This window comes from Strongylocentrotus purpuratus, unplaced genomic scaffold (assembly GCF_000002235.5).
Source record: "Strongylocentrotus purpuratus isolate Spur 01 unplaced genomic scaffold, Spur_5.0 spur5_scaffold_2, whole genome shotgun sequence".
NCBI classification, from domain to species: Eukaryota; Metazoa; Echinodermata; class Echinoidea; order Camarodonta; family Strongylocentrotidae; genus Strongylocentrotus; species Strongylocentrotus purpuratus.
In genome coordinates this window covers 21657651-21685645 of record NW_022145605.1, presented here as the reverse complement: position 1 = coordinate 21685645, position 27995 = coordinate 21657651, and the positions used below count along the sequence as shown (strand labels likewise).

Sequence of the window (27995 nt, the reverse complement as noted above, 5' to 3'; positions counted from 1 at the left end):
TTTTTCTTTGGAAGAGCCCCCGTGGACAAAAAATTAATTTGAGCCCTGGAGTCAACCCAGAACTAAGTTGGTCGAGTTTGTTCAATCACAATCATAGCTTGATAAAATCATATAATATTCTTCATCTGATCTCCACTAACTTTTGTTTTGTACATGTATGCACTTGGTGCCGGAGTGGACTTTTCCTTTTACTTGATGCAACCGATTCAATTGGAACTTGTCCTGGTCGAACGACCAAAGAAAAAGTCAAAGTCAGGTCAATCTGTACAGAAGACAACAGCTTCCTGAGTCAAGTGTGATCCTAGTGTGGTGTATGATATCCCAGTCACACCGAGGAGACCGACACCAGGGACCCGTTTCACAAAGCCATTTTTCAATGACAAATGACAAAAATCAGTGACAAATCTGTTGATATCCAATCAGAAGCAAGGATTTCAGTAGCTTATAACAGAAACTGTCCTTTGTCACTGATGACAAGTTTTGTGAAATGCCCCCCTGATGGACAATTGACCAAACCAGAAAAATCACACTGCAGCGAATGGCAAAGAATCAAGTCAGTACAGAATCGGTCTGGAACTGGTTTGCTGGTGTGACTGATCTGAGCTTTCTTGAGAAGTTTGACGCTTCTTACCTGACAAGACTGGCCCACTTTGCCATTTCTATCTGAATCTCATCGTTCAATGTGCTTTGGTGCCAAGATAACGATCAAATGCAAGCTACATATACCTAGAAGAAGACCTCGTTCATAAAATATTTCTCCACACATTTTGTTTGCCAAAATACTCTTTCTATCAAAAAACACTCATACATAGATATATTCTTTAAAAAAGAAACCTTTGGTACAATATCCAACCTCGGGTTTCAAAAGTCAACTAAAAAAAAAAAATCTTTTTTAGAAAACCATCAGTTTGCCCATCACTTGAGCCTGATTCTGGAAGAAGAAACACAAACAAAACGGAGCACTAAAAACAATCAGTTGCAACAGCCCCTTTTCCGCGACCTGCCCCCCTCCTTGACCTTCAGGGTGTCCCCCGCGTGCTGAGAATTCTGCCGAGCCAGATTTTTTTCCTTCTTGTCCAGCAAGACCAGAGTTGTAACTGCGCTGAACATCTAGTGTGGTTGGTACAGAAACACATGCATAGAAATAATGCCATTCACATCTACATGTCTTCTCAATCTCAACTCATGCTAATTAGCAGAGCAAAGTTAATCTTCATAGTTTCGTTACCAAAAAAAGGGAAAGAAAGTTCTGCCATTTGTCACAGATATTCATAATCTCAATTTCAAATATTACTAAAAAATAGAATACAATTATTTTTGATGAATGTACATTTTCATACTTATTTCATATGACGCTAGAATGAATCATTAATTTGAAATTATCGATTGCTAAATTCATTGCAATTATTGAACTTGCAATTGCAAACAAAAATTATATTCACGGGACAAATATGTAGCTATGCCCTTCAAGATTTCTGGCTATCATACAGGCTTTTCCTCAAAAATAATTATTTCCTATAATTTACAAATTGAAAAATTACATCTATATAAAGGGGCAGGTATATGTACAATCCACTTGGTACATGTACATTAAATTTGTTATTCTTTAAAATATAGCCTCTCTATATTAGTATTGAAAAATACCTTCACACCATTACAGGCGGATCATTCTGCAATTGAAAGGCAATCAGACCCTTGTAATAAGTTCATTTGTATAAATAGAATGGCGAAAGTTTGAAATAGATCAGACCAATAATAAGAAAGTCATGAAAGTTTGAAGTATGGGATCACTTAAAGTCTATGCGAATCTCAAATTGGCAGTTTAGTTAGTGGATTGTGGCGTAAGCGTGGATGACTCTCCCATGTGTCATGTTCAAAAAGTATCATTAATTTCAGGTTTTTTTTCTCCGAAGTGCCTTCTCCATTGGGCCACTACTCAAAATATATTACTGATAGAATATTAAAGAAGAATAGACCCTCCTGAGTATTAAACACATCTTTGAAAAATTGATAGTCATTTTGTAAATTGGAATTAATGGGAAAGTTGTCAGCCACTACATCACAGAGACATTACCAATCCAGTCAATTTGAAGAGCCCATTATCTGAAGTGATTACAACTTTTTTAAATTCATAACTTTCTCATTTTTTGTCTGATTTCATTCAAACTTTCGCCAGTCTACTTCTCTGATGTGTCTGTTTTCCAAGAGAATAATTTGCTACAGGTGTATCAAGGTTGGATTTCCTTTTTAAGATAAAGTACCAGTACCACACCATTCTTATCAAATTGCACCAACGGTTCATACAGCCTAATAGGATTATAGGATTACTGGTACAATGAATTATCAAAGACTTACATTTCTGATTTCAGCATTTTTTTTCTTCAAAATTCATCAAAAAGGTAAAAATGAAAGCAGAGTGAGTTCATGATTTCTTGTTACAATGACAAAAACAAAAGCAGCAAAAAGGTTTGCCATGAGTTATTTTTCAGAAAGAATAATGATAATAAAGTTGAGGTTATACATACAAATGTATCATGCATGTAGAATTTGCAAATAAAAAGAAAAGAATATGCTGTTACATAATTGAATGTTACTGGTATTTCTGATATGGTATGTAAATTTTTAGGCCGATAGAATGAATCATTAGTAGAATGAATAAAGTAACCCTGCTGATTAAGAAAAAATTGCATAAGAATACTACAATAAACTAGCCCAGCATTCCCAGCACCTCCCCACTCATACAGGTCCATGTAAGTTCATTCAGGCAAACAGCAGGTCATTCACTTTGGAATCTATCAAAATTACGCTGGGGATGCGTAACTTCAAGGACTGGTTCACACATTGTGGATTAAGATCTTGCTCGTTGCCCGGCGCTTTCCCCATAAAAATGGCATTACTTGGACGTAAAGGTGTGTCGAGGAAAGGAATCCTCCGGAGTCTCGGATCTCAGGTTGAACTGTTGCCTTCCGCTCCTTTGAGGATCGACATCCACTATCATTACAATCCAGGGCTCGCCTGAACACGCACACACCGTCTTTAATCCTAGAGCACCTTGCAACGTAGGTAACTAATCGCACAGACGCTGATCTCTATCATAGCTCTTATGGCTCACGTGATCGCAACGTCCTCCACAAGGCTCCCACTGTTGCAACGCAGAATGGCGGACAACGCGATCAAAGATTTCTTGTTCGTAGTAAAGTTTCGACACAGAATGGCAAAAAAACGTAAAGAGTATGATGGGGGCGGTATAGAATCTAGGAAGTCCAAGCTGCCCTCATTTACCGCAGCATTTTCCTTTCTTGCCCTTGCCCTTCTTTTCTAGATTAACCTTGCCATTATCGTTGGGTGCATTCAGCTTTGCTTGATTTTCAAGTTTTTGCTTTAACACTAATGCAGTGATTCCATTAAACATCTAGAGTGGCAGAGAAAAAAAAGAAAAGACAACAGGGAGGAAAGCATTGTATTTAATAAGTCTTGTTTGATATTCAAAAAAATATTAAAGCACAAAACCTTCTCCCCTGGCTGTTGTTTGAATGAGATATATTTCTCTAAAATGATTATTCAGAAATAATAATATATGGAACAAGATTTTAGTTAGATTAATGATGCAATCAAACATATTATAGAAATACAGGAGTGTTCAACTTCTGAATAAATTTGTAGGTGAGAAAATCATATCTTAAAAGTAAACTTTAATAAAACAATGAATATTACATGCTTCAACATTTATGAAACGTACGTACTGTACATGTACATGCAAGCTATATCATAATACTACTTACTATGTAAATTTCATCATGCTTATGAATATACATGTAGCTGGGCTTCCAAGTTTAGTTTCATTAGTTTAATTTTCAGGAGGAATTTAATATCTCTAATCCTATCATATAGATATGTTTTTTCATAACTAAATATTGGGGAAGTATTTTGCTTGTTTGAACTAATGCCATTTTGTTATGATTTCCATTTAAGCCTCATTTTTAAAGCAAAATTGTATGTAATATCCCACCAAAAGAAAAATGGCCATTGCTAAACAGAACACAACCTAGAGTTTCTTTATAATGTTATGAAGAACTTCTGCTTGAAACCAGTGCCTAGCAAGAATATGATTAAGAAAGATATTAGCTGTTACTCTCAGCTTTAATATCCCTTATTAGCGCCTACTATTTTAGCCACACTGTTTGTAAATATGGTCTATACAAGCAAAGCGAGTGACACAACAAGAACCAGATGAGATACAATGGAAGCCATAGCCACTGAAACCAAAACTAATCTTGATTTTCAAGTTGGACCACATTCAATGACACTTTAATGGGAAGGATGGTCATTTTGAATTCTTGAATTGACAAAATGAGATCAATTTAAACATGAAATGAGACAATAAAAGCTGTATGATGATTATGATCACATACAACGGAACTTAGACATTTTGATTGAAATTAATCTGTCTCAATTGTTTTTTTAATATTCATTGAATTGGGATTTGAAGTCTTGTGGTTTTACCACAATATACATGAGATTTTAATCTATTCAGCAAGATTAAACAATGACTACATGAATGAAGTAAACAGAAAGCATATTTTATTATATTTGCTCTGCTTTCATGAGACCAAAATTCATGAAAGAGCATCATTTTGTAATTTTCTCCTGTTACTATAATTCCCTTCAAATAGGACATTCATCCAGTCTCAGAAAACTTCATGAAATGGCTTTTTATTGCTCTCATTCATCTTAAATTGTTCTGAAACCGAAAAACAAATTTTTCCCCGAAAGCCTCTGGCTTTTGAAGAATGAAATTTGTAAACTAAATCCCAGACAATTTTCCTGCAACCACTATGAATTATAAAACCCAATTTTGCGCTTGCAGATTGAGTCCACATGCATACATAAATACATGTTTTTAAAAGATGAAATAGTAATATAAAAAGAAGCATGCAGGGTTTTGGACTAATGAGTATACATAGACAATTAGTTATTAGTGTAGAGGTATCATGGTGTGATATATTTCGAAGCCCTTTCTGATAGCATACCTCTTCTACATTGATGTTCTCTTTCGCGCTAGTTTCGTAGAGTTGAATATTCATTTGTTCTGCAAACTTCTGGGCGTCTTCCGTCTCGACCACTTTCCTCTCTGGTGCATCGTTCTTATTGCCAACTGAGGGCGACAAACAAATAAAGCAAAGACAAATGTCAGTAGTGTCAAATGTATAATTTTAGGAGAAGTAATGGAGTTTTCTTATAAACTGTTGACCAATTTCCTAGACAATGCACCTAATCTTTTATACTTTCATATCATAGAACAATTATAAAAAGAGTTAAAGGTAAAGACCAGTATTGGAAACGCCCCAATTTCAAAAAATGAAATGGAAGCTCTCATTACCAATCATGTGAAAGAATATGTTTTGACTAATACATGATGATAAAAAATTTGCTGGGAAACCGCCTACTAATTCATATGTTTGGTAAATTTGTTTCTCTCATGGTCTGTGAGAGATATAGGGTAGTCCCATATACATCTTTCTGTGTATAGTGCTTGTAACTTTACGAAGAATGGGCCAAATTTCTTATCATTTTGATGATTCCAGAACCTTGCAGATGCTAGATGCTAGATGATCAACCTTTTCTGATCGATTCCACAAAGTTTCTTTCACAATGCAATCGCATGACCATTACTGGTCTTTACCTTTAAATCGATTTATGCCCATATAAATTTGTACCTATCTTTCTCTCTCTCTTATTATTAGACACATTATCAGAACTCACAGCACTGTTATGCAATTTTGAGAAGTGAATACGCACCAGGGCCCCGTTGCATAGAACTTACCATTGATGGTAACTTTGCCCGCATCAATGGTAACTGTCATGGAAACCTTGATTTTGATTGGCTGTTGAACCATGTTACCATGGTAGTTGCCATTGATGGCAAAGTTACCATCAATGGTAAGTTTTGTGCAACGAGCCCCTGAAGTACTTTACACTTTGGTCAATATTCTTGACAAATTTAAACCCATTCTGGGCTTGAGCTTGGTCTCAATCCGAGTTTAACTAAGGAAGTTAAACCAAGGACTAAGTACTCCCAGGGGCCTATCAATAACAAAGCCATACTTACCTAATATCCTACTGACGTCTTCACAGTTCTGGTCTATTTCATAGAGCCATCTCTTGACGTTGACGAAGGATTCCGCACTACATACATCGTAGACCACTATAACTCCATGCGTACCTCTGTAATACCTGCAAAGTATGGACACCAATACAAACCAGTCATTAAGAACATCATTAACTGTATATTACCAAAAAAAAATCACTATTTTCCTGAAAATAGAAAAATGTATGTCGGTTAAAGGCATTGAAATCTGATCATTTCCCCCTCTCCCTTTAAGAAAGATGCCAGGATAAGACAGCATTCAACAATTTCCTTCCTACCATCCTTCCTACATGTACCATTCACTGTAAGACTTTAGTGAATTGGAGGAGGGTCAATATTCATACCACATAATAATAATATAAATCACATACCTGGTATATTACACTGTTGCATACCCGGTATATCACAATGAGTGAATGAGGTGATATTCAGATCGACTCGGACTAGTCGACTCATTTACCACATGTGCAATTTTGCACAAAATACTACATGTAGGCACCAATTGATGGTAGGATTGTTTGTACAACACACTGACTTTGCAAAATTACCCATTTCCCATACCCATAATTTTGAAGGATTTGTTATGTCTACCTAATGATAAACACAATGGCCCGAGTTCACAAAGGAGGTTTGTCGACAAACCTTGGTTTTTTTGCGTCATATGACGCGTTTTGACGCGTTTTGACAAACCAGGGGGGTGTTTCACAAAGATTCTAAGTTGAACTTTTCTCTAAGTTGGACTTAAAAATTATGGAAAGCAGTTAGCATCTTTGAAAATATTTTGTAAAAGTTATTTTGAAAGGCATAAAATGTTGATTCAAATCATTCTTATTTTCTATCATCAAGGAGATTTCATGTTCTTTATGTGGAATTTATAGAAAAAGTCTAAAATACTTGAATTTCTGCTTTTGAATATATTTCATATTAAGGCTCCAATGGCTGTCCATAATTTTTAAGTCCAACTTAGTGTTAAGTTCTACTTAGGATCTTTGTGAAACACCCCCCAGGTTTGCTTTCGCAGCATAACACCCAAAATGACCCCTTTAGTACCGGTACACAAAATTACTCTTTAAAATCTAAACAGGACGGGAAAATGAAAAGAGGAAGGTAGGAAGCACATGTCTGTTTCCTGGTACAACATGTAGTTCTATAAAAAAAATGATCAGGTCAATTTGGCAATGGGCATATCATAATTCAAAGATAAAAATAGTAAGGATAAAATAATAAAAATAATTGAGATAACTACCGTACTTAAATAACATGCATGATTCCATCTTTCAAAGATGATTTTCGACCACTGAAGTCAATTATCTGTGTAATGATGGTTTTGTAAAATTGTTTTTGCTCTAATAATCTGTATTGGGGATTTACATGTACTGTTGAAGGACCTCAGGAGGACTAGAATTACATATTTAAAAAGGTTTGAATTTACAAACTTCTTATCTTTAAGCTGACGAAATTATCATAACACTTCCCTCTTCGTAAACAACTTGAAAGTGAAAATAAAACCTGAATGAAAATATTTCTTGGGGAATATACATGTACATGTGACACAAGAATGATTAATTTATGGGATAATCCACAAAAGTGTTAAATTTCTTGCCAAATGAAAATCTTCAAGGAAACTCGACACATGCTCCGGAAACGATGGCTAAACAGTCAGTTTCATGCGTTGCCAGTATTCCTAAATCAGCTCTGTAGAGTCTGTAACCAACACTGTAACCTAACCTTAACCATAAACCTAAACCTACATGTAAAACCAACTTGCAATCCTAACCCTAACCCTACAACTTTGACAGAATAAACCCTGGGCTGGAGTGATTATTTTAAGCTGTAACCTAACTTTAACCATAAACCTAACCTAAACCAACTTGCAATCCTAACCATTGGCCTAACCCTACAGCTTTGACAATTAAGGATTTGGGTAATAATTGTTTCTGAAGCAAACGTCAGATCAGCCCTTTGATAGGGAAATGTGACTGCACTTTCACTTCTACCTCATAATGTGCACTATCCTTCTTTTCTTGGCCTCCTTGGAGTTTGTATTTTGAGATGTATTTTGAGATGGAGAAGAGAAAACCGTTCAGAAGACTGAAATGTTGACTTTCAACATTCCCCACGTCTTTCCGAGGGAGCTATCTAAATAATTCTTGACTCCCCCCCCCCCCCCCCCCCCCCCGCCATGCTGCTCTCAAATGTCTCTGCCTTATTCGCATGTACTCAACAAATACATTGTTCATTTACATGTAATGCGTAATATGAAATTTGAACACAGCTTCTACGTTTTAGGCAAGCATCAGCAAATCACTTTTATATGAAAAAACTATTATGTTTTATCTCCGCAAAAATATATTCCGACTTGATAATTGAATGTTTGAAAACTGAATAAAGTACTTATTGGAAATCTGTCTTAAGATACCTAATACAACATAAATGTTCCAACAAATACAGTATACATTTACTAGTCATGGTGTGCATCTATTCACAACATTACAGATGATGTACAAAATACCTAAATGTACATGTAGAGTACATTATGTACAGCATTACCGGTATATGTTTGTGCATGGATCTAACAGAATCATAAACTGGTTAGTTTAAGTGTGATAGAAACAAATTTCTTTTGGTAATAAATCCCTACATGAAATGTCAATAACTCTCTCTTTTAACATATCAATCTGCTATTCAATTCTCTTCTCTGTTACTTCACTGCTCACTTTCATATGAATCTTGAGGGAATCATATTTCTGTTTTGTTTCATGTTTATGTTCTATTTGCTTGTACATGTAGATATTTATATACACTGTACATACCACTGAGCAACAAAATCAACTTTTATCCTAGGCACTAATGAAATATCTAAAACATGAATTTTTATTCATGATAATAACAATATTAATAATAATGTTTAAAAGATGCTAAATGCTTATCACGATTTTCACATTAACATTCTATCACTAGCAAAAAAAACTACATGGAAAGGCACTATCTAATTAAATAATTTGAGCCACATTTGGACGATAGATGCCACATTTCTTGACAGAAACGTAACCGGTACACATTGAACATTTTACGCAGAAGACAGATGTGTGCAGATCAGGCTAAGAAACCCGATCTGGTAAAATTCATCATCGTCACCTCTGGAGGGTGATACTCAGAGTGAAGTGTAATTAAAGTAATGTCTGTTTCTCCAGGATGCTGCATGCGTAGCACCGCGCTCCACTTGCGGTTTCTATGAGGATCTCAGCCTTCTCAGGCACATGGCCGGATTCCTTAAATTTCCATCTTCTTTTAGTGTTGAAATGGCACAATTTGACGTTTCACATTTTGAAGACAGACATTCATTCATTCTTTCATTTTTGCATTTTCTTTCTTATGTAAATGTACACGATTTTTTGTCATGATGTAATGTGTTCCCTAATATTTTGAAGCGCCTTAAGCATTTAATTAAAATGGATAATGGCGCTATATAAATCTCATGTATTATTATTATTATTATTAAAAGGAATTATTTATAAAAGTACAATTTGAAAAGAGCAAGATGCTCTCATGCTCATTAATTGACTATTGTATCGATATTTTCCTGGTTATTTCAAGAGATTTTTCATTTTTTAATAAAACAAATCCATAGAGATCATTTGGCGTACTGGGCCCCGTCTTACAAAGAGAAGTGATCGATCCAAATCAATCGCAAGTCCTGTTATCAATCACAAGTTTGCCATCTCCTATCTCTTATCGCAAATAAGTTGAGATTAATATCAACTCTTTGTAAGACGGGGCCCAGGACACACTGCAAGTTGTATCACCCTTAGGCCATTAAAAAATATACATGTTTAGCCGCTTCCTTTTCGGGGGCCGTCTGAAAAACATTTCTAAAATGGATCTATTACTGATTTTTTTTTTTTATTAAAAAAAATGCCAGCGGCCATCTTGAAAAAAAGCCAGACTGTCCGGGAAAACCTACTGAGCGGCCATATTGAAAGAAAAAAGGGCCTCCTCCTTCCTATTTTTCAACAAGGCAGGACGCTAAACATGATTTTTTTTTATTTGGCCTTATATTTATCATGAAATGAATCTTACGTTGATGTGATGGTTCTGAACCTCTCCTGTCCTGCCGTGTCCCAGATCTGTAACTTGACCTTTTCACCCTTGACATCGATCGTCCTGATTTTGAAATCTACACCAATTGTTGTAATATAAGAACCTGGTAAAACAAAAGATAATAAACGAAAGTACAGTAAAGATGAGAATGAATGAAAAATCAGTAGTGGGTACCGGTACGTAATATCGAAACTAGACTGAAGGGAAACTGGATATTATACATAAGCAAACTGGATACAAAACATATGCAAAGTACATCAGCCAGGGCTAGTAGTAAATGAAGAATTTCAAGACAACTTGGTTTCAACCACATCATCGATCATATTCTTACAAATATAGATTTAGACATTAATGAAAGCAGTCATTATTTATTCACTACAGAATATTACAAAGAAAGTAAAATGTACTGATACAGAAAGGCACAAAGTGAAGAAGAAAGTGAGAGTCAGAAACACAAAGAAAGAGAAAGAGAAAGAGAGAGGGGAGAGAGAGAGAGGGGGGGGAGGGAGAGAGAGAGGGGGGGTTGAGACTTGAGAGAGAGAATTAAAAAGAGAAAATGAAAATGAGAGTGAGAGAGGGTATGAGAAAGGGAATCTTCACCTGCAGAAAAACAATTTTCACTACATTTCAGACACGAATAGACAAATAGGAAAATGTATTCACCTCTACATTACGTTACGCTATAATGAATATCAAAAGAAGAAGAAAAAACCAACCTACCTGAAAATGTGTTGTCTGCAAACCTCAAAAGAAGACTACTTTTTCCTACACCTGCAATCAAAAACATAAGACAGATATTAATTTAGTAAAAATCACTCCAAGAGTCCCTAACACTGCAAATAGAGGCACAGTATACATTTAAAGTTGTAATATCGTGTACATTAAAGGCATGCATAGCATACAGATCTACATTTATCAAATGCATGTGAAAATTTTGAGAGGATATATACCGGTACATGTACATGTATACATGTATGTATGTTAAAACAAGTAATTAGCTTTATGGTGGATCGTCCCATAAATCTAATGCAGGTGCTGTACATCTGTTACTTATGACAGGTTTAGATACCATTACCTGCATGTCCAGCTACTGCAGGGGCTGGTAAATAATTTTGAACAACCTTCTCGAGTACCAGTACTAGATCAGGCAGCCACTTCCATTAGTAACAACATATGAAGATGCAGTACGTACGTCTGCATCACTTTGTCAGCATTACTACAACCCTCAAGAAATATTCATGTTTCATTCTTTATACAGAGTTTCTAAATGAGTTTTGTGTTTGTTCCTATAGTGTATAAAACAGGCTACTACTGTATGTACATGTACAACAAGCTCATAGGTATTTCAATGTCTTCAAATAATTTACATGATGTACATGTACGTGTACATGGACTATATAGATGGATTTGGCACTTAAAGGGACTGGGTAACATTGTAAAGATGAGAGATAGTGGTGCTAAGGTAGTGACTTCAATGCTAGATGTACAATTAAAGATAATCTGAAAATTTGAGTGAAAACTGACCCTTATTCATGGTACAAATTGGGAAAAACTGATCTGATCTATTCCTTAATTCTCCCAACTATATCATTACAATTTAATTACATTTTAGGTGAATGTAAATCGTCACAAAGCAATAAAATGGCTCTACATTCCATTCCAGACATTTAAGTGTTGACAGATCTTTTATAGCCTGTTTCATGTCTTTTTTCATGGAAAAACGGTTGGCAAAATTCAAAAATGGTTGGGAGAATTTACTCTTAATCACTGTTGAGGGTGTCGTACATCGACGCCTTCAAAGAAAACTATAAATATCTTCATGGTTTGAGAATTTTTTCAGGATTTTTTGCATGTCAAAGGGTTAGTACAGTAGAAGGAATATAGTACCGGTAAGTAACATTTCATACAAAAATTAAGCAATATTTTCATCAACCTTCAACAATGTTACCAAGTCACTTTAATATTTTCTCCAAAAAAAAAATCTCCCTCCAAAAAAAAAATCTCCCTCCAAGCAGTTTCCCAAAGTTGACAGCCCTGCATTCATGAATATTTTTTGAAATCCCTGTTTCTTCCTAGAGTATATATATATATATGTACATACACATGCAGAGAGAACATATAAATGCATTGATGTACATGTACATGTACATTGTAAGGTCAACAAATAGAGTGCAACCTTACAAATCACTCACAACGGAAGTCACTTAGCATTCAACTCGTTAAAACCCTGCAATTACTGTCAAAATACCAGCTGGTAATATTTCTGTTCAAATGCATCGTTTTGACAGTGAAGCACCTGGGGAACTTCACAAAGGGACATACCTATACCTACATTAATGTTTGTATTAGGGCTTTGTATGAATACTAAAGAATGCTTTTGTGCTCAATAATTTGTAAATTGAAATGTGCATACATGTACATTTACAAGTGCACAAGTAGCTTTGACATTAGCTGCGTTTTTCTTACATTCCGGAGTTTCGTCACAAGTTGCTAGGCAACTTTTTAATACCATATACTCACACACACACAAATAATTAAGAACCCGATTTCTTGGAGTGTTATTTTTCTAAAACTCTACCTGACATTTAACTGTTTTTTAGTTTACAATTGTGAGCTGAGGCTTGTCTTTTTTCCTAGTCTGCTGTTTTATTATTATCATTATTATTAATGTTTCTTTTTTTACAATGTAGCAATACATTCACACTCAGCACATTGGCTGGTGTAGCATAATGGGTGGCATACTGTACGCATGTACAGATGTACACTACATGAACACATACTTCCAAGTGAATCTCTCAAAACCGACCATAATATATGTATCTACACCCACATACTCATAACAGCTAAATCGTTGCCACTGTTCCACTTCTACTTTGTCCATATACACCAACATCAAAACCAATACCAAACACTTAGGGCGCTCAATGGATAAATCTCGGAAAGGAGCAATACGAAAGTCACTAGTTTATATTAATCGGTGAGTAAAATAACTGTGTACTTTTGCTGCCCCATTTGCAAACTCAGCCAGCCAGCCAGCCAGTATAGCTATTTGGGGAAGATACTTAAAGAGAATGTTGGCTAATAGCTATTCAAACGAGCAGGAAAAACTGGGTCATATGAGCTGCCTACCACATTTTGATGACATGTGAAAGAATTCCGCACTCTAAACAAGTACCATGTACAGGGAGAGATCAGAATAATGATAATTCTTTATTAAAACATCATGACTAAGCACTATGTAAATGTATTTACTATTAACATAATTTGTTTTATATCTTTATTTTTGTATTATTATTTTTCTTTTTTAGGGAACATACAAATGTAAAAAATAATTGATTAAATACGATTGGTCTACTGCTGAAATGACTTGAATCAATGCACACATTTCTCTGGAGTCTGTTGTATTGTTGTGAGTCAGTTTGTGTATCACATAATACATACATGTACATGTACACTTTATCTGCATCACAGACAATGACTGAAAATACATGAAAGAAAAAGAAATAAAGAAATTGACCAACTGACTGACTGAAGCATCGCAGTTCAGTCATAATTAGAGCTACCTGCACACTTAGACAAACTTTGAAGTCTATTGAAAACCTCCACACAAAAAAAACCTTTTTGATACCAAATAAGAAACTCTTTTTGTTGAACAATATATCAAATCTTTAAAAATGTTGAAATACATTTGTTTTCTTCCCAGCCAATATTATGACAACGACAATTAATATAGAGAACTCATATTATATATTATATACTGTAAGCACTTTAAACTGATGAAAACCAATAAAGCAGAGTTCTATGATCCTACAAATAATATTCAAATATTTTTTATTTTTTTGAAGAAAATTTTCCTTCATTGAAAACAGCCAATGACAATTTTTTTCTTCTCAGATACCCTACTCTACATCTTTTTCTTGGTCAGTCTGACTTTTGCAAAGCAGGCTCCTAAAACTGTAAATAGTTCCTTTAAAGTCTGTTTTGGTTGGCCAACGTACAGTGCATGTGCATGTACAGTGTACAAGCCCGAGAGAAGGGTAATGTAAAAAGCAGTGCTCATTGAGTTATTTCTGGCCGTCAGAGGGAAAATGAGGGTCTCCTGTCACTGGTGATTTCCCTGTCATACTAAATTGATTTTGGCCTGAGGCATAGAATCACACTCTTCTCTTATGATTACTGGTAGTGCAATTTAGGCTCTTTCATTGTTAAAAGGTGAACTCCACCTGGACAGATATTTTTAAGGGCTAAATTGATCAAAAATGTGTTTTTCAAATCAGCAATAATATATACACCTGTATAAATATTTGTATTAATTCTACATCCTTCTAATAGTGAGCAATGTACAGTGTTTGTATGTGAAACATATACACGTGTTGAAAAATGCTGATCTATTTTCTTCAGAAAAAATAGAGATTTACATGTACATGAACATGTTCTCTGAATTGCTGATTACAACTTTAATACATACATGTATAATGCACAACTTAAACAAATCCATAAATTCATAATCCCTTTCCTATCATCTTTTGTTTTTGTTTTTTGTTTTATTTATATATTTCTTCAACTTTCACTGATCAGTTTCTATCATTTTCTGCTTCCCTTACAACCAACTAATGGAATTAGATGGAAGGACTACCTGTCTTTCATAACTGCACATAAAGCTTACACACCTATTTCAGCAAAAAGGGTAGGCGAAACTTTACAGACTCACCTCATGTTCCTGGAGATCCTATGTTATTTTGGCAGAGATATTTTTTGTGAGTGCCCTTTTTTAAATGCAGCTTTTCACGGCCTCTCTGCAAGCACGAAGTCTAAACATACAGGTCGGAATTCACAAAGCAAGGTTTGAGCTCAGACCAAGGTTTGAGCTCAAACCTCCTTTTGTTTCGCCAAACCTCCTTTTGTTCTTTACAAACCAGGTTTGTAAAAAACGCGTAAAACGCGTCATATGACGTACGAAAACCAAGGTTTGTCGACAAACCTCCTTTGTGAATTCGGGCCACAAAGTTGGTAGATTCCATGTACATGTACATGTACCAACAATGTACCAACAATGTAAATGTTGTACGTTTGTTCAAAATCATCACCCCTAAAAATAATGTTTAGTGACATACAGTACATGTAGAACAGCAACCCTGCAAGGTCAAATAAAATGAATTCTTAGTTTCTTGTCCCTTCTATTTTGTTTTGGACCGTGTCAACTTTTTAATGATATTGTTGTTCGATTAATAATGCAATATGTAAAGAATATGAGGGTCAATTAGACAGTGAGGGGACAGAAATTGTTACATTGATATGTAACTTTACATTGTTTTCAGCCTCTCAGTGAAGTTCATAAACAAATTAGATTTTTATTAAGAAACTTTGTGTTGAAATTGACAAACATGTACTCCAATAGCATTTTTATGTAGGAGGAAAACAAATACATTAAATATCAAATATGTATATGTGCAGGTACAGGTCATCTATATTAATATTATTAATGAATATTTGGCGTCATCTGTGCCTGGGAGGGGAAAATCATACTGAATCGCTGTAACCCTAGGGTCTCTCCTTCCTTTATAAGGCCATTAAAAAGAAAATCATGTTTAGCGTTTTGGGGGCCGCCTCCTTTTTTAAATTTTTTATTTCATTTGAAGAAAAAAAATTAAAGATAAAAAACATGAAAAACATGAGTACTGCTAAAATGATCTATTTCTGATTTTAAAACAAAATAAATAAAAAAAATGCTGGCGGCCATCCTGCAAAATAGCCCGACTAGGGCACTGTCAGGGAAAATGTGTTGAGCGGCCATTTGAGCGGCCATTTTGAAGAAGAAAAAAAAGCCTCCTCCTTCCTATTTTTCAAAAGGCAGGATGCTAAACATGTTTCTTTCTTATTTGGCCTACATGTAACTGATTGGGGTTGTGCAGGCGGACCACTAATCTGGGGTTTTCCCCTACTCTTACATACGAATAGGGCAATGAGTTCTAACTTAACATGCAAAGGTGACGACTCTCCTCTAAACAGGGCCTTCATTCAACTTCCTATCCGAGGGACAGAGTACTGTTTTCCACTTAAATAGAAACTGCATAGGTCTATGAATAACACAAGCTTTAGTCGTCCGCCTGGGTTAGATTCGAACCCTACAATCTTCTGTTCAACAGGCAGAGGCTTTACCGACAGAGTCCACTTGCCTCCCCATGATCAGTGTAACCTGAACTAAAAAATAAATGGGTATAGGCCTATTATGACTATTTCAGTTTAAAATCTAAATAAACAATATAGGATAAACATGTACATGTCTTGATGGTTCATTGGTTGACTGATTTACAAATTACAGTAAACATTGATGGCCAACAAGCATCCGAGCCTATGGCTACCAGTAGGTACATTTACATTATAAGTCTCCTGTGTATAGTTTCCTTGTATTGTGAAATGTATACAATACAAGGGCAGGTAGTACCTGTAATCCTGAATGAAAGACACTCATTCAAGGTGATAAACATACAGACAGGTCACACAATGGGGTAACTGAAGTAGCCTTATCCCCCCCCCCCCCCCCATTCAGACAACAAAATGTTACTGTTATACATGCACATGTAGCTACACAAAGTGTTTGTTTTTCCTAGTCTATATTGTGTAACAAAAAAATTGCGGGGGTTTATTGGTAAATGGTGTTTGAGCATCATTTTGAATGAAGGCTCAATATTAAAGGAATTAAGGTCCCCTTCTCATTAGAACATTGTATCATACAAAAATTGTACACTTGGGTGGGACTTACACATACATGTATTCTGTATATATTGTGAGCTGCATACATGTACATAATGGTTATAGCCAGCTGTCATGTACAATGACCTCTTAAACATTTATTATATTCATATAACAATGGTTGTTTGTGCGATACCTTTTTTCACGTGTAAACACGCCTTTCACTATACTGTGGATACATGTACATTATACATGTACTGTAGTGTATGGTGATTCTTTAAAGAACGTTTCTATTCAAGCCTACGGGTTTTCGTATTAATTTCCACTGGTGTGAACAAGCTATTATCAGCAAACTGTTATCCTACTGTAATCCCCCTGGGAACAATAGAGCTTTACTCCTAATCCTTATTAAATCAAAACAGTCTTTAACTAGGTCAAATTTTACCCTCAAGGGAAGGCTAATTTAGAACTGTCACTGCACACACACCACAAAACTCCAATCAAATATGCCTTCATGAAACCCTGTACACGTAGAAGTGTTGCTTATGAAACATCCACTAGTATAGGTAGTAATAAACAGTAGGCCTACATACACATGTACATACTTGTAAATCAGCAAAAACATATACACAGGAGCAGTGCAGGATTTAGCTCTGAAAAACACCAAATCTGGTATAAAACTGAGAAAGGGCTGCAGGGAAATAAATACTTTAACAATTTCGGGGGCTTCTTTTCAAGCTTGCTTGCATGAAATTAACACTCTTTAATTTCTTTTGCATTGAACTCTATGCCAATTTGGGGGGCTTTTTTATGACTTTCGGGGGCTCTTTTGGGCATTTCGGAGGCTAATTCATCCCGAGCCCCCATTTATTTTTTTCACTGAAGAGCTGAAGTAATACAACAATAAAAGACTTACATGTAAATATCACTATAAGAAAATCACACTTTTACCACACCAAATACGGCAAAAGGTAAAAGAGTCGAGGGAACAGAAAGTATATTTACACTGAAATATATTGCACTGCATGCACATGCATGAATTCATTTACATATATATAAACACATGTACGGTAGTAATTATTATGATGTTTCGTTGCTCAAAGCCAAAGGTAAAAAATAATGTAGGTCAAAGGAAGTGCAGTGTAGTAGCAAGATTATAAGTTGTAAAACATCAAGTACAGGATCTCTTTGATCAAAGTGAATCATCGATGTGAAAATAAAATATACACCTACACCTGTACACAATGTGCAAAGCTCTTGAATAATGAGGCAATTAATTTTACTCTGGTTTCTGTAATACCCATACATGTATAGGCTTACACTTATGTATGCATGTAATGTACTACATGTATGTACATGTACATGTACATACATGTAATGTACTATGTAAATTTACTAGTATTAAACATGCCATAGCCAAAAGGTCTGAACACAAAAGATGAAGTTCATTTACAGCAGGAAATGTACATGTATGTGTACATGTGAAATGTAATTTACATGTACAATGTGCATGTACATGTACACATTTTGTCAAGTCTGACTTTAATATAATTTGTACACTCAATTGCAAACTCATAGCCAAGGAGTAACATGATTCATCGTGAATAACAATATTAGACAAGCAAGGTAACCACAAGGTCAAAATCAATACTATTATGAATACTACGCAGGCCTCTAGACACAATACCGCGGTGTTTGTCTAAAGTTTATTTGAAAAGGGCGGCCTACTATTCCCTTTAAATATCCTCACAACTAACTGACTAACACTACACTTGAAGCTGTATTCATCCCTAAAATTATGATTCATTTAAACAAATTTTAAAATACTTCCGACATAAAACAGCAAACACTGCATGTACCGGTATTAAAAGAGGATCCCCTTTATTTGGTTGCAATGCAAGCATGTGTAAAGAATTGCTAGTGCATGAACTGTGCGAGGGCGACGGTGAGTCACGTGTTGCACTAGACTACAACTTGAAAAGCAATCAATGTACATGTAAACATTGTGTGTAATTGTGCAGAATGTTTTGCATAGTATTGATTTTCCACTCCGGAGGAGCATGTATATGTACCCTCATCTTCAACAAGATAACAAACCCTATGACTGGTTGCGTTGGGTGGATGGTGCTTTGTGAAATTGAATGAAGCATGTACACTAGTCCCACACACATGTGCATTGTATTTGTAATCATACATGTATGTGTAAAAGTGCAATCTATCTTTGATAATAAGTTGTCTTGGGTGAAAGCAGAAAAATCATACAAACAGATTAGTGGAAGTTTCAAATATATTGGGCAAACAATGGGAAAGTTATGAATGTTTGAAAGTCAAGGGTGAGATCACTAAATACATGAGAATACAAAATTGGCCATACATTTATGCACATGTACATGTACATGTACGGTAAATTTAGATGAGAACACCTTTTGGGGGGTAATTGTATGAATGAACTTAAAAGGCAAGTCTTGTGAAATGTGATTTCACAACTCAGTTTAGTTATATTTTGTTGATTAACCTGCACTTGCTACACTGTACTCTCCACCCAGGTGTTAAATGGGTACCCGGTAGGATGCGACTGTTGTTGTTGGTCAAACAGTTTTTGAGCGCCATGTACCTGTACATGTACATGTAACGCCTGGCTGGAATGCTTCCCAGGGAGTGGAGATTGTGCACACAGTGTGTGTGGGCAAGCCCTGAATCCAATGACCGGGGTAATAGTATATTTATAAAGCGCTTAGAGACATTTGTAATAAGCGCTATATAAAAATTAAATAATATTATAATTGGAAATGCTGTCCTAATTTTAGACCAATTTGGGATCTCATAATACAAAACTCAAAGAAAAAAAGCGAACAGTTTTTAAAAATGGTCTTTCTTTAAAGTTTAAAATCCAAAATCCATTAAAATTTCAACTACCGAGTAGGCCTAGTCAGATTTGATAAACTTGCCCATACACACTGTACATTTGTACGTGTATTTACATGTTTAATAAATACATGTTGAATCAAGAGAAAAGCTATGGTACATTTACATACATGAATACTGACTTTTTGTTTGTATTGAAATCACAATAATCACAATAATGATTGCCACAAATTTATAATACTCTGACCCTATAAACTTCATGTTCATGTTCATGACTGATAGTAATGAAAACTAAAAGGCTACAACTTGAATCAAATTAATGTTTGTTCAGCTTCATTGTACATGCATGTGTCAAAACATACAGCAATGGTCAGGCAATTGTGGTCAGGTCACTGAGCATCACAAAATACAGTATTTTAAATACCGTGGTACATGTACTCATATAATTTCATTGTATAAATAGTTTCAAGAAGATTTTAATGACACTTTGTAGCAAAAAAATACAAACAGAACAACAACAAGAAAATGTCGGTCGCCGCTAAATATCTTCTCACAAAAAAAAAAAAAAGAGCCCCCAGCACAGACCTTAAAAGGGCAAGTCTACTGCAAAAATACTTTACCTATAATAGAAGCAGAATAATTACCGGTAGACAAACCAATCAAAAAAAGTTTGAGCAAAATCGGATAACTCATAAGAAAGTTATGAATTTTTAATGACATGAAAAACTTTGAAAATCACAAGACAAATTGGCAACTCACTCATGAGTCTGTGACGTCATTGCCTCACTATCCACTAATTGTTTTCTTTAATATTGATTATATAAATTTCCAATTGACCCCCTAAAAATCTTTTTCCTCAAACCAGCATCCAAGTTATAGTGATAGTTATATGTTTTTGTGTGGAATGTGGATGCACTAGTATAGAGTACCGGTACCAGTAACTTTTTTTCATATCAATCATGAAAATCTTTAATTTTGATGAACTGTTTAAATAAAAATTAATGGTCATGAATATACAATATTCAGAAAATATTATCCATTCTTCAAAATTCATAAAACATTTTGTGCAATATCATACTATGTACAACCTGGGCAAAGGCATGGGGAAATCAAGTTTTGGGGAATATAAAGGGAAATTAATGGCATAAAAATGTATTACCGTATTTGCCGGCGTAAAGGCCGCACCCCCGCATAGGCCGCACCCCCGATTTTGACATTTAAAAAAAAAAAAAAAAAAAAAAAAAAAAAAAAAAAAAAAAAAAAAAATTAATTTTTAGGTGGTCTGTCGATGACAGATCACCTATTGATTTCGTTAGAATTTTCTTTCTTTATTCTTTATTCTTTATTTATTTTTATTTCTTCCGTACACTTTTTTTGTGTATACGTTTACTCGAAATCGACTTGGTCAATTTCCTTCAAATTTCTGATAGTCATTAGGCCCTATAATATCAAGTTCCCGAAACCTTTTTCAAGTTCATGGGGTCATCGTGACGTCATCCAGGCGCCATTTTGTAAAAATCAAGTCATTATCATATCTCGATAACGAGTCTTCAAAAATAAACCATATTTGGTATACATCAACTTCAGGTCAAAGTTCAACTAAAAATGTCAACAAAATTTGCGCGCGCACCTCGACGCGCACGTACGCGCGCATTAAAATTTTAAAATGCTCAAATTCGTTCCAAATTTTTTTTGCACACGTTTCAGGCCATTGTAAGCATTTTCAAGATTTTGCGCGAGAGCACTTTTTTGCGCGCGTTTCCGCGCGTAAGTGCGCGTACTGACATTTTACAACATGGAAACGCCAAATTTTCTCTATCATATCAACCACATTTTTCCAAGCATTTTGATACCTTGTTCACCTTTTTCTGACCAGTGATAACGCAATGAGCGTCCGTCAAAGTTTACAGCACACGCGGATCTGCATTATCCCTATCCACATTACATGTGCAAAAACAAGCCTATACAAAATTCATTTTAACTCTTCAGAATGGATAGATACCCCCAATTTTTTTCATATTTAGATAGATCATGAGTCGGAGATATGATTTCATGTCTCATTTGACCCTCAATTAACTCATGACGTCATCATAATGGCCTCCGAACTTAAAATTTCAATTTGCATATTATGACGTTAGCAGATTTTTGGAAAATTGATTGTATCTCTGTAAATATTGATCAATTTTCTTTCAAATTTTGATATGTTTTAGCTGAGAATATTCTCTACGAATGTATTCTCCAAGATATTTCATTTGAACAATGGCATCATGGCGTATTTTTGCGATTAAAGGAGGCATGTCAATTTTTCACATTTTGCGTGTATTCTCTATGGGACATGACTTTTTCTCAAAACTGGTTTCTACATTCTTGTCTTTCGCGAGCAATATCTCCGTCGTTTTATCTTCGTTTACGCTGAGCTTTGAGTATGTTGTAGCTGAGTCAATATGCTATCGTAAGTGTGCCCTTTAATTTTCGATCAGATGCCGGGATCATGCTCATATTTCACTTACAAAGTGGGATTTGATAATTTCATTTTCCGTTTACGTGTAATCTCTATGGGAAATATTTTGGTACATCGGTATAACGCACTTGACTTCCGACCTCGAGGTCCCTGGTTCGAGTCCGGGCGTCTCCAACAATTTTTTTCTTCACTTTTTTTTTCTTTTTGACCTTTCACTGTACCTTTTCCTTTGCTTATTAAAACACGTAGAATCACAAATAATGTTATAAACAACCATGTTTACTTTATTATTCCCCTATTATCACTTGATCCATTACTTTTTGAGTGTAGTCCCTATGGGAGATGACTTTTTCTCAAATCTGGATTCTACATTCCTGTCTTTTGCGAGCAATATCGCCGTTATTTCCGTTTGGTTTTTGTTGATTTTGGAGTATGTTGTAGCTGAGACTATATGCTATCTAAATGTTCCCTCATTTTTTTCAATCAGATGTCATCATGGTCTGTTGATGATCATCATCAACATCATCATGATCATCATCATCATCATCAACATCGTCATCACCATTACTATCAAGATCATCATCATCATGATCATCATGATGATCATCATTGTTTACATGTCTATATAACTTCTCCCTTTCTCAATATAGTAAGTATTATAATCTATCATAAGACTTGAAGACAGACCACCTTAATCGTCCTCGTGACGATTTAAATTCTAGTTTTTTTTTTTTTTTAAATCGTTTTTTTTTTTTTTTTTTTTTTTTTTGTTTTGCTGCCGAAAACCCACGCGTGGAAGGACCTTCATTTAACATCGAGGTGCAGTTAAAGGCGCTGATTTGTGCTTGTAAACTTGTCACAAATAATAGTAACAATGTCGTTTTTAGAAGAATGTGTAAGATCATTAATGTGAATTAAAAACAATAAAGTACCTATGGTACCAGTGGTGTACCTTGTGGTACACCATTTGTTATAGAAATTTTTTTTGAGGAACTATTATTATAAACTACATATTGAGATCTATTAGATTACTTTCAAACCAAGATGAAAGTCAATTTTTAGTGTTGTTGTAGTTTCCGAGTGGTGAGTCAACTCACTGATTACTGAGCTGGGAGACATTGCCAGGCATAGCGCCATAAATCAAAACTAAAAAAAAAAAAAAAAAAAATTTTTACTCTTTCGCCGCATAGGCCGCACCCCGACTTTTTGATATTTTCTCTTCCAAAAATACTGCGGCCTATACGCCGGCAAATACGGTAAGCAATTGATAGATAGTGAGGCAATGACGTCACAAACTGATAACCAAATTGGCAGTTTGTGTAGTGATTTTTTAAGTTCCATAGTTTTTTCATACTCTAAAAGAAATTCATAATTTACTTATTAATTATCTTATTTTTACTCAATTATCTATGCTCAGTTTCTCTTGTTTTTCTGCATCTATTAAAACCAAATTATTTTTGGAGTGGACTTAGCCTTTAAAGGGATCCAGTAACTTTGTCTCAGATTCTGAAACAAAATTCTGGATTTAGCTCATGATGCAATGATAATTATAAACCTTTAGGTCAGTCAGGAACCCCATGACTTTTACCAGCCAATCACCTGTATGATTATCAAGATATTTATGATTGGAATTACAAATTTTGAAAACCGTTCGCCTGACGGTTTTCATAACACTACAGTCTATTGGGGAAAACGAGTATGGTAAAACCGGTCACCGGTTACTTTTTTGAGGCACTTCTTGATCATTTTGAAGCGCAATTTTTTTAGGGCTTCAATATTACACCATATCACAGACACTGGTAACACGTAGGGCCATGTATCTCAGATTTAACATTGTTAAACGATCCCTTTAAGTCAGGTTGATTTCACCCCACTTTGTCTTTAAGAAGTACATAATGTAACATGACTGGGCATTTAAAAAACACAGAAAATGACAATTGTGTCCATCAGGATGGGTTGTAAGATACCCAAATTATTGGGCCAATTTTTCCCTTTATCTAATATTAAGCCACCAGGACTAATTTTTTTCAGAAGGAAGAGCTTTGGCTTGACATTACAAAAACATCAACAACTGAAGAAGAAAAAAATTCCATTGGGAACAAGGTGCAACACTTCCCTGAAGAAAAAATTGTCTGGAATTCAACCCCAAAAACCCTCTGGCCTCAGTGTAAAATTTAATCCAATTCAAAAGTAAAATGTAGTTTGGTCTAACGATCATTTTCAATAAGTTATATAAATTGTAAAAATTGTATTACTTTAAAAAAAAGTAGCAAAACAATAATTATGGGATAATTTAAACACACCTAATCAACCTCTGCACAAAACAATGTACAACTGTACATCTACAGGTGAAGTTGATGTAGTACAGGTGTACATGGACTACCACGCTGAATTTTACCATTAATCTGTTAATTTAGACAAATACGTGTAACTTGCTATAATCTTCTATCTATTGTGTTTCGTAAAAGTGGTACAGATTAGCAGATGGTCAAGTCAATGGGAGTGTTTTACATGTACTGTACATGGTAGGGCTGTGCATAAGCATGTAGTGGGGTACTCAAGTACACTCCCAGGCTTACAGGGAATAGTACTCGGACGCCATGTTGTATTTTTTTTTATTTATTTTTTTATTTATTTATTATTTTTTTTTTGCCACCACCATACTACTGAAGAAGTTTCCCAGGTCCATCTCCGAAAACTCACACAATTTTACTTTGAGATGCAGTTGAAAGCGCCGATTTAATAATAATAATAGTTATAATAGTAACAATGCTGTTTTTAAAACAAAAGATGACAGGCTAATTTATCTCCGAGTCCAAACACAGATCCGGACATTTGGTCCCAGTTTCTGAGTGGTGAGTTGAAAGTGATTGAGCTGGGAAACATTTTTACCCACGGTAACATGCCGGTGCTCTCCCGGGCACGTGTAAGTGTCGGCCTGGACAGTGCCAGGTGAACGGGAAAAAAATTGCGATGGAGTATTTGAGTACGAGAAATCGTACTTGAGTAGTTGTCAACAGTGTCAGTACTCAAGTATTTGAGTACTCGTCGCAGCCTTAGTACATGTACGTACATGTACATGTAATCCAAATCAAGAGGTGCGTCTTACAAATGACACCTGCATATTAAAAGAGTGAAAAACCTTGTAGCATCTCATTCATCTCTGTTTGGCCGAACCGACCCATTCCTTCCACACGCTACTGTACCCCATACGACCTACTTCAGTCTATGTAAATTGTGTAGAGGCGGTCAGAGGAGGCAGATGCAATCTCTGTGGAATAACCCTAGATATCAGAAACTGAAGCTTTCGATCTAAGGTCGTTTATTCGTAGAAGTATCAACAGTAGGGGCGCTGGTCTGAGAATAAGGATCGTCTGCATAACGAGGATCACCAAACGCGTTTGCAAAAATAAGGATCCACACATTGGCGATGCAAAAGACAGATTTTGCGATGATTTTCTTAATGCGTTTTACATGGACTTTGTACAGAGTCTTTCACATTATGAACCAGTGAAAAAAATACATGGTGGCTCAGGGCGAATTCGCCCCCGAAATGCCCAAAAGAGCCCCCGTAAATTTGCATAGAGTTCAATGCAAAACAAATTTTGGAGTGTTATTTCTATGCAGGGAAGCTTGAAAAGTAGCCCCCTGAAAAATAAATATTAATTTTTCCCTGTTATGAACGTTAAATCCTCGGGAAGACGGACAATCTATAAAAGTAGACAGTGAACTGGGGTTATTTTCTTACGCGGAATCCGTTCTTCGCATCGCCATCGAGCGAACCCAAACCATATGTTTTAGGACACAATTTGTCTAATTTACGAGGATATCCTCGTTTATGCGAACGATCCTCATTCTCGGACCAGCGCCCCTATGACCCTATGGCCCTACTATACTGATCAACATGGCATCAATCCTCATACTCAGTCGAATCAACAAGTCGATCATCATGAAAAATCACAAAGCTACCTATTATTAGGGTGTCTGAACGATTTTTCAATTTTCAATTTGGGATCGTTTTTCACCATTTTTGTTTGATATTTGAATAAAAGATGTTATCAGAATAATACATTTCAAATTTCAAGTCTCACCGATGTTTCTATCAAAAGTTACAGCCCCTCCAAAACGCTGGTATATTCATATCATTTTGGTCAAAATCGACGAAAAAGACGTCTACGCAGAGTGATGTTGTTTTGCTAAATTTAGCCAAACAGCTGTATCGCGCGATATGCAAGCGTATGCATATCGTACGCATGCTGCTAAGCCAATCCGCGACTTGCAGCTTGAGCTACGCTGTCTCCGCGACATGTGCCATTGACTAGTATGGTTGGCGTTCGTCGCACAATAAACCCGGAAGTGAATGCACGTTATAGTCAATGGCAATATCGCGGAGATGTCTCCGCGATATTGCCATTGACTATAACGTGTATTCACTTCCGGGTTCTATGCCGCGAATGGCCACCCATACTTGAATTTGGGGTTTCGTTCGTGCGCGGAGATGTTACGCGATGTAACCATGGTTTGGACTGAGCGGAGCGCACGCCCCCTAATTAGCTGATCCACCAAATAGCGAGAAGGGTATTTTTAAACTGTTATCAGTTGTGATCCCTGGGGGCTAGCGAAAATATAAGCACATAGAATTGTTCCTTAGGACTGGGACTACTTATCGATCGGGGCGTCATATCTCAAAAGTGACAAACCTCAGAGTTAGCCAGGACACAATGTTTCAATTGCTGTTTTGACCAAGATATTTTTAGAATTTCGGGGGCTACGCCCCTTTAGAAATATTGGAATTTACCTGCTCTTTCATATGACACCTCATTTATTGATTATCACCTTCAGGATCACAACAGATAAAGGTTTGAATCTCGAATTGAAAAAAAAAAATTGACTTTTTTTGCATGGTCGCGCAATGCACGTAGACTGCATAGGGATGCGTGTAAAGACTATGGGAAGAATTTTAGCACACAACATCGGGTGCGCGATCAGACACCCTACTATTATATTCATTCATTGACACCCGCGGAATCATTCTCTATTCCAATTTTTCAAACACTGAGACCTCTGCATCACTCTCTCTGCTGTGCACGCAAACATAAGTCATAACATTAACAACATCTAGACTATTTTTCTTACAAAATAAAACTAGACTTTCTAACTAAGTTACAAAACAACTTCATATCAATGTTCAAACAATTTTTACAATTTTGAACAAAAACTTATTGTGTAGTCTAGACCTAGTATAAGCATGATAGGCAAATTTAGACAATTATCTGTTAACAAGTGTCAGTGAATTACTGTATATTTGCCCTTAATTACAGTGTCACTTACAGTACAATAAATGACAAGCAAGAATGACAATTCTATAAAAACACATTTTCAAGTATGTGGGACTGAACTTTATCAATGGCCATTCACTTTGACAGCAGTTCATGTCATTGCCTTGGCACACTCGGAAAATATAACTCGTGAAATAATCCAATATTTACAACTTACCGCTATCACCTATAATAAGTAGTTTAAACAGGTGATCGTATTCCCTCGCCATGGTGGGAAAAGTAAATAATTCTCTTTAAAAAAATGAAAAATCTGATGTGTTTTGATCGGCCTGCCGAGATTCTTCACTGCGACTCCGGAAACAGTGACACACAAAATGTAAGAGCGAAATCGCCCCTCCTAAAGCAATGACGTCACTCAGTTACAATGCATGGTTTATGAATGAGATAA

The 27995-nt window shown here is 35.7% G+C and overlaps 1 protein-coding gene and 1 long non-coding RNA gene across 3 annotated transcripts; one reads left to right on the top strand and one right to left on the bottom strand.

Moving 5' to 3' along the window:
- The first annotated feature begins 54 nt into the window (after positions 1 to 54).
- On the top strand, positions 55 to 18408 carry LOC115926739. Its single transcript, XR_004065244.1, has 3 exons — positions 55 to 245; positions 15257 to 15259; positions 18398 to 18408. It is a non-coding gene; the product is annotated as an uncharacterized LOC115926739 (long non-coding RNA).
- Positions 736 to 27923, bottom strand: LOC575255 (ras-related protein Rab-35). Of its 2 annotated transcripts, none has more exons than XM_011680848.2 (6): positions 27765 to 27923; positions 10970 to 11020; positions 10229 to 10352; positions 6110 to 6234; positions 5031 to 5155; positions 736 to 1110 (listed from the first exon to the last, which is right to left on the bottom strand). In XM_011680848.2, exons 1-6 carry the CDS (start codon positions 27814 to 27816, stop codon positions 973 to 975), a joined length of 615 nt encoding a protein of 204 aa, XP_011679150.1. In that variant the 5' UTR covers positions 27817 to 27923; the 3' UTR covers positions 736 to 972. The 2 variants fall into 2 exon arrangements, with proteins under 2 accessions (XP_011679150.1, XP_780763.2); XM_775670.5 differs by lacking the exon at positions 736 to 1110 and adding an exon at positions 1781 to 3412.
- Between the last annotated feature and the right edge of the window lie 72 nt (positions 27924 to 27995).

Coding starts and splice junctions, on each gene's coding strand:
- LOC575255 (XM_011680848.2), bottom strand. CDS start 27,816: ATGGCGAGGGAATACGATCACCTGTTTAAACTACTTATTATAGGTGAT. Junction 11,021..27,764: donor ACTTATTATAGGTGATAGCG/GTAAGTTGTAAA, acceptor TTTTGATTGCAG/GTGTAGGAAAAAGTAGTCTT. Junction 1,111..5,030: donor AGAACATCAATGTAGAAGAG/GTATGCTATCAG, acceptor CAACCACACTAG/ATGTTCAGCGCAGTTACAAC.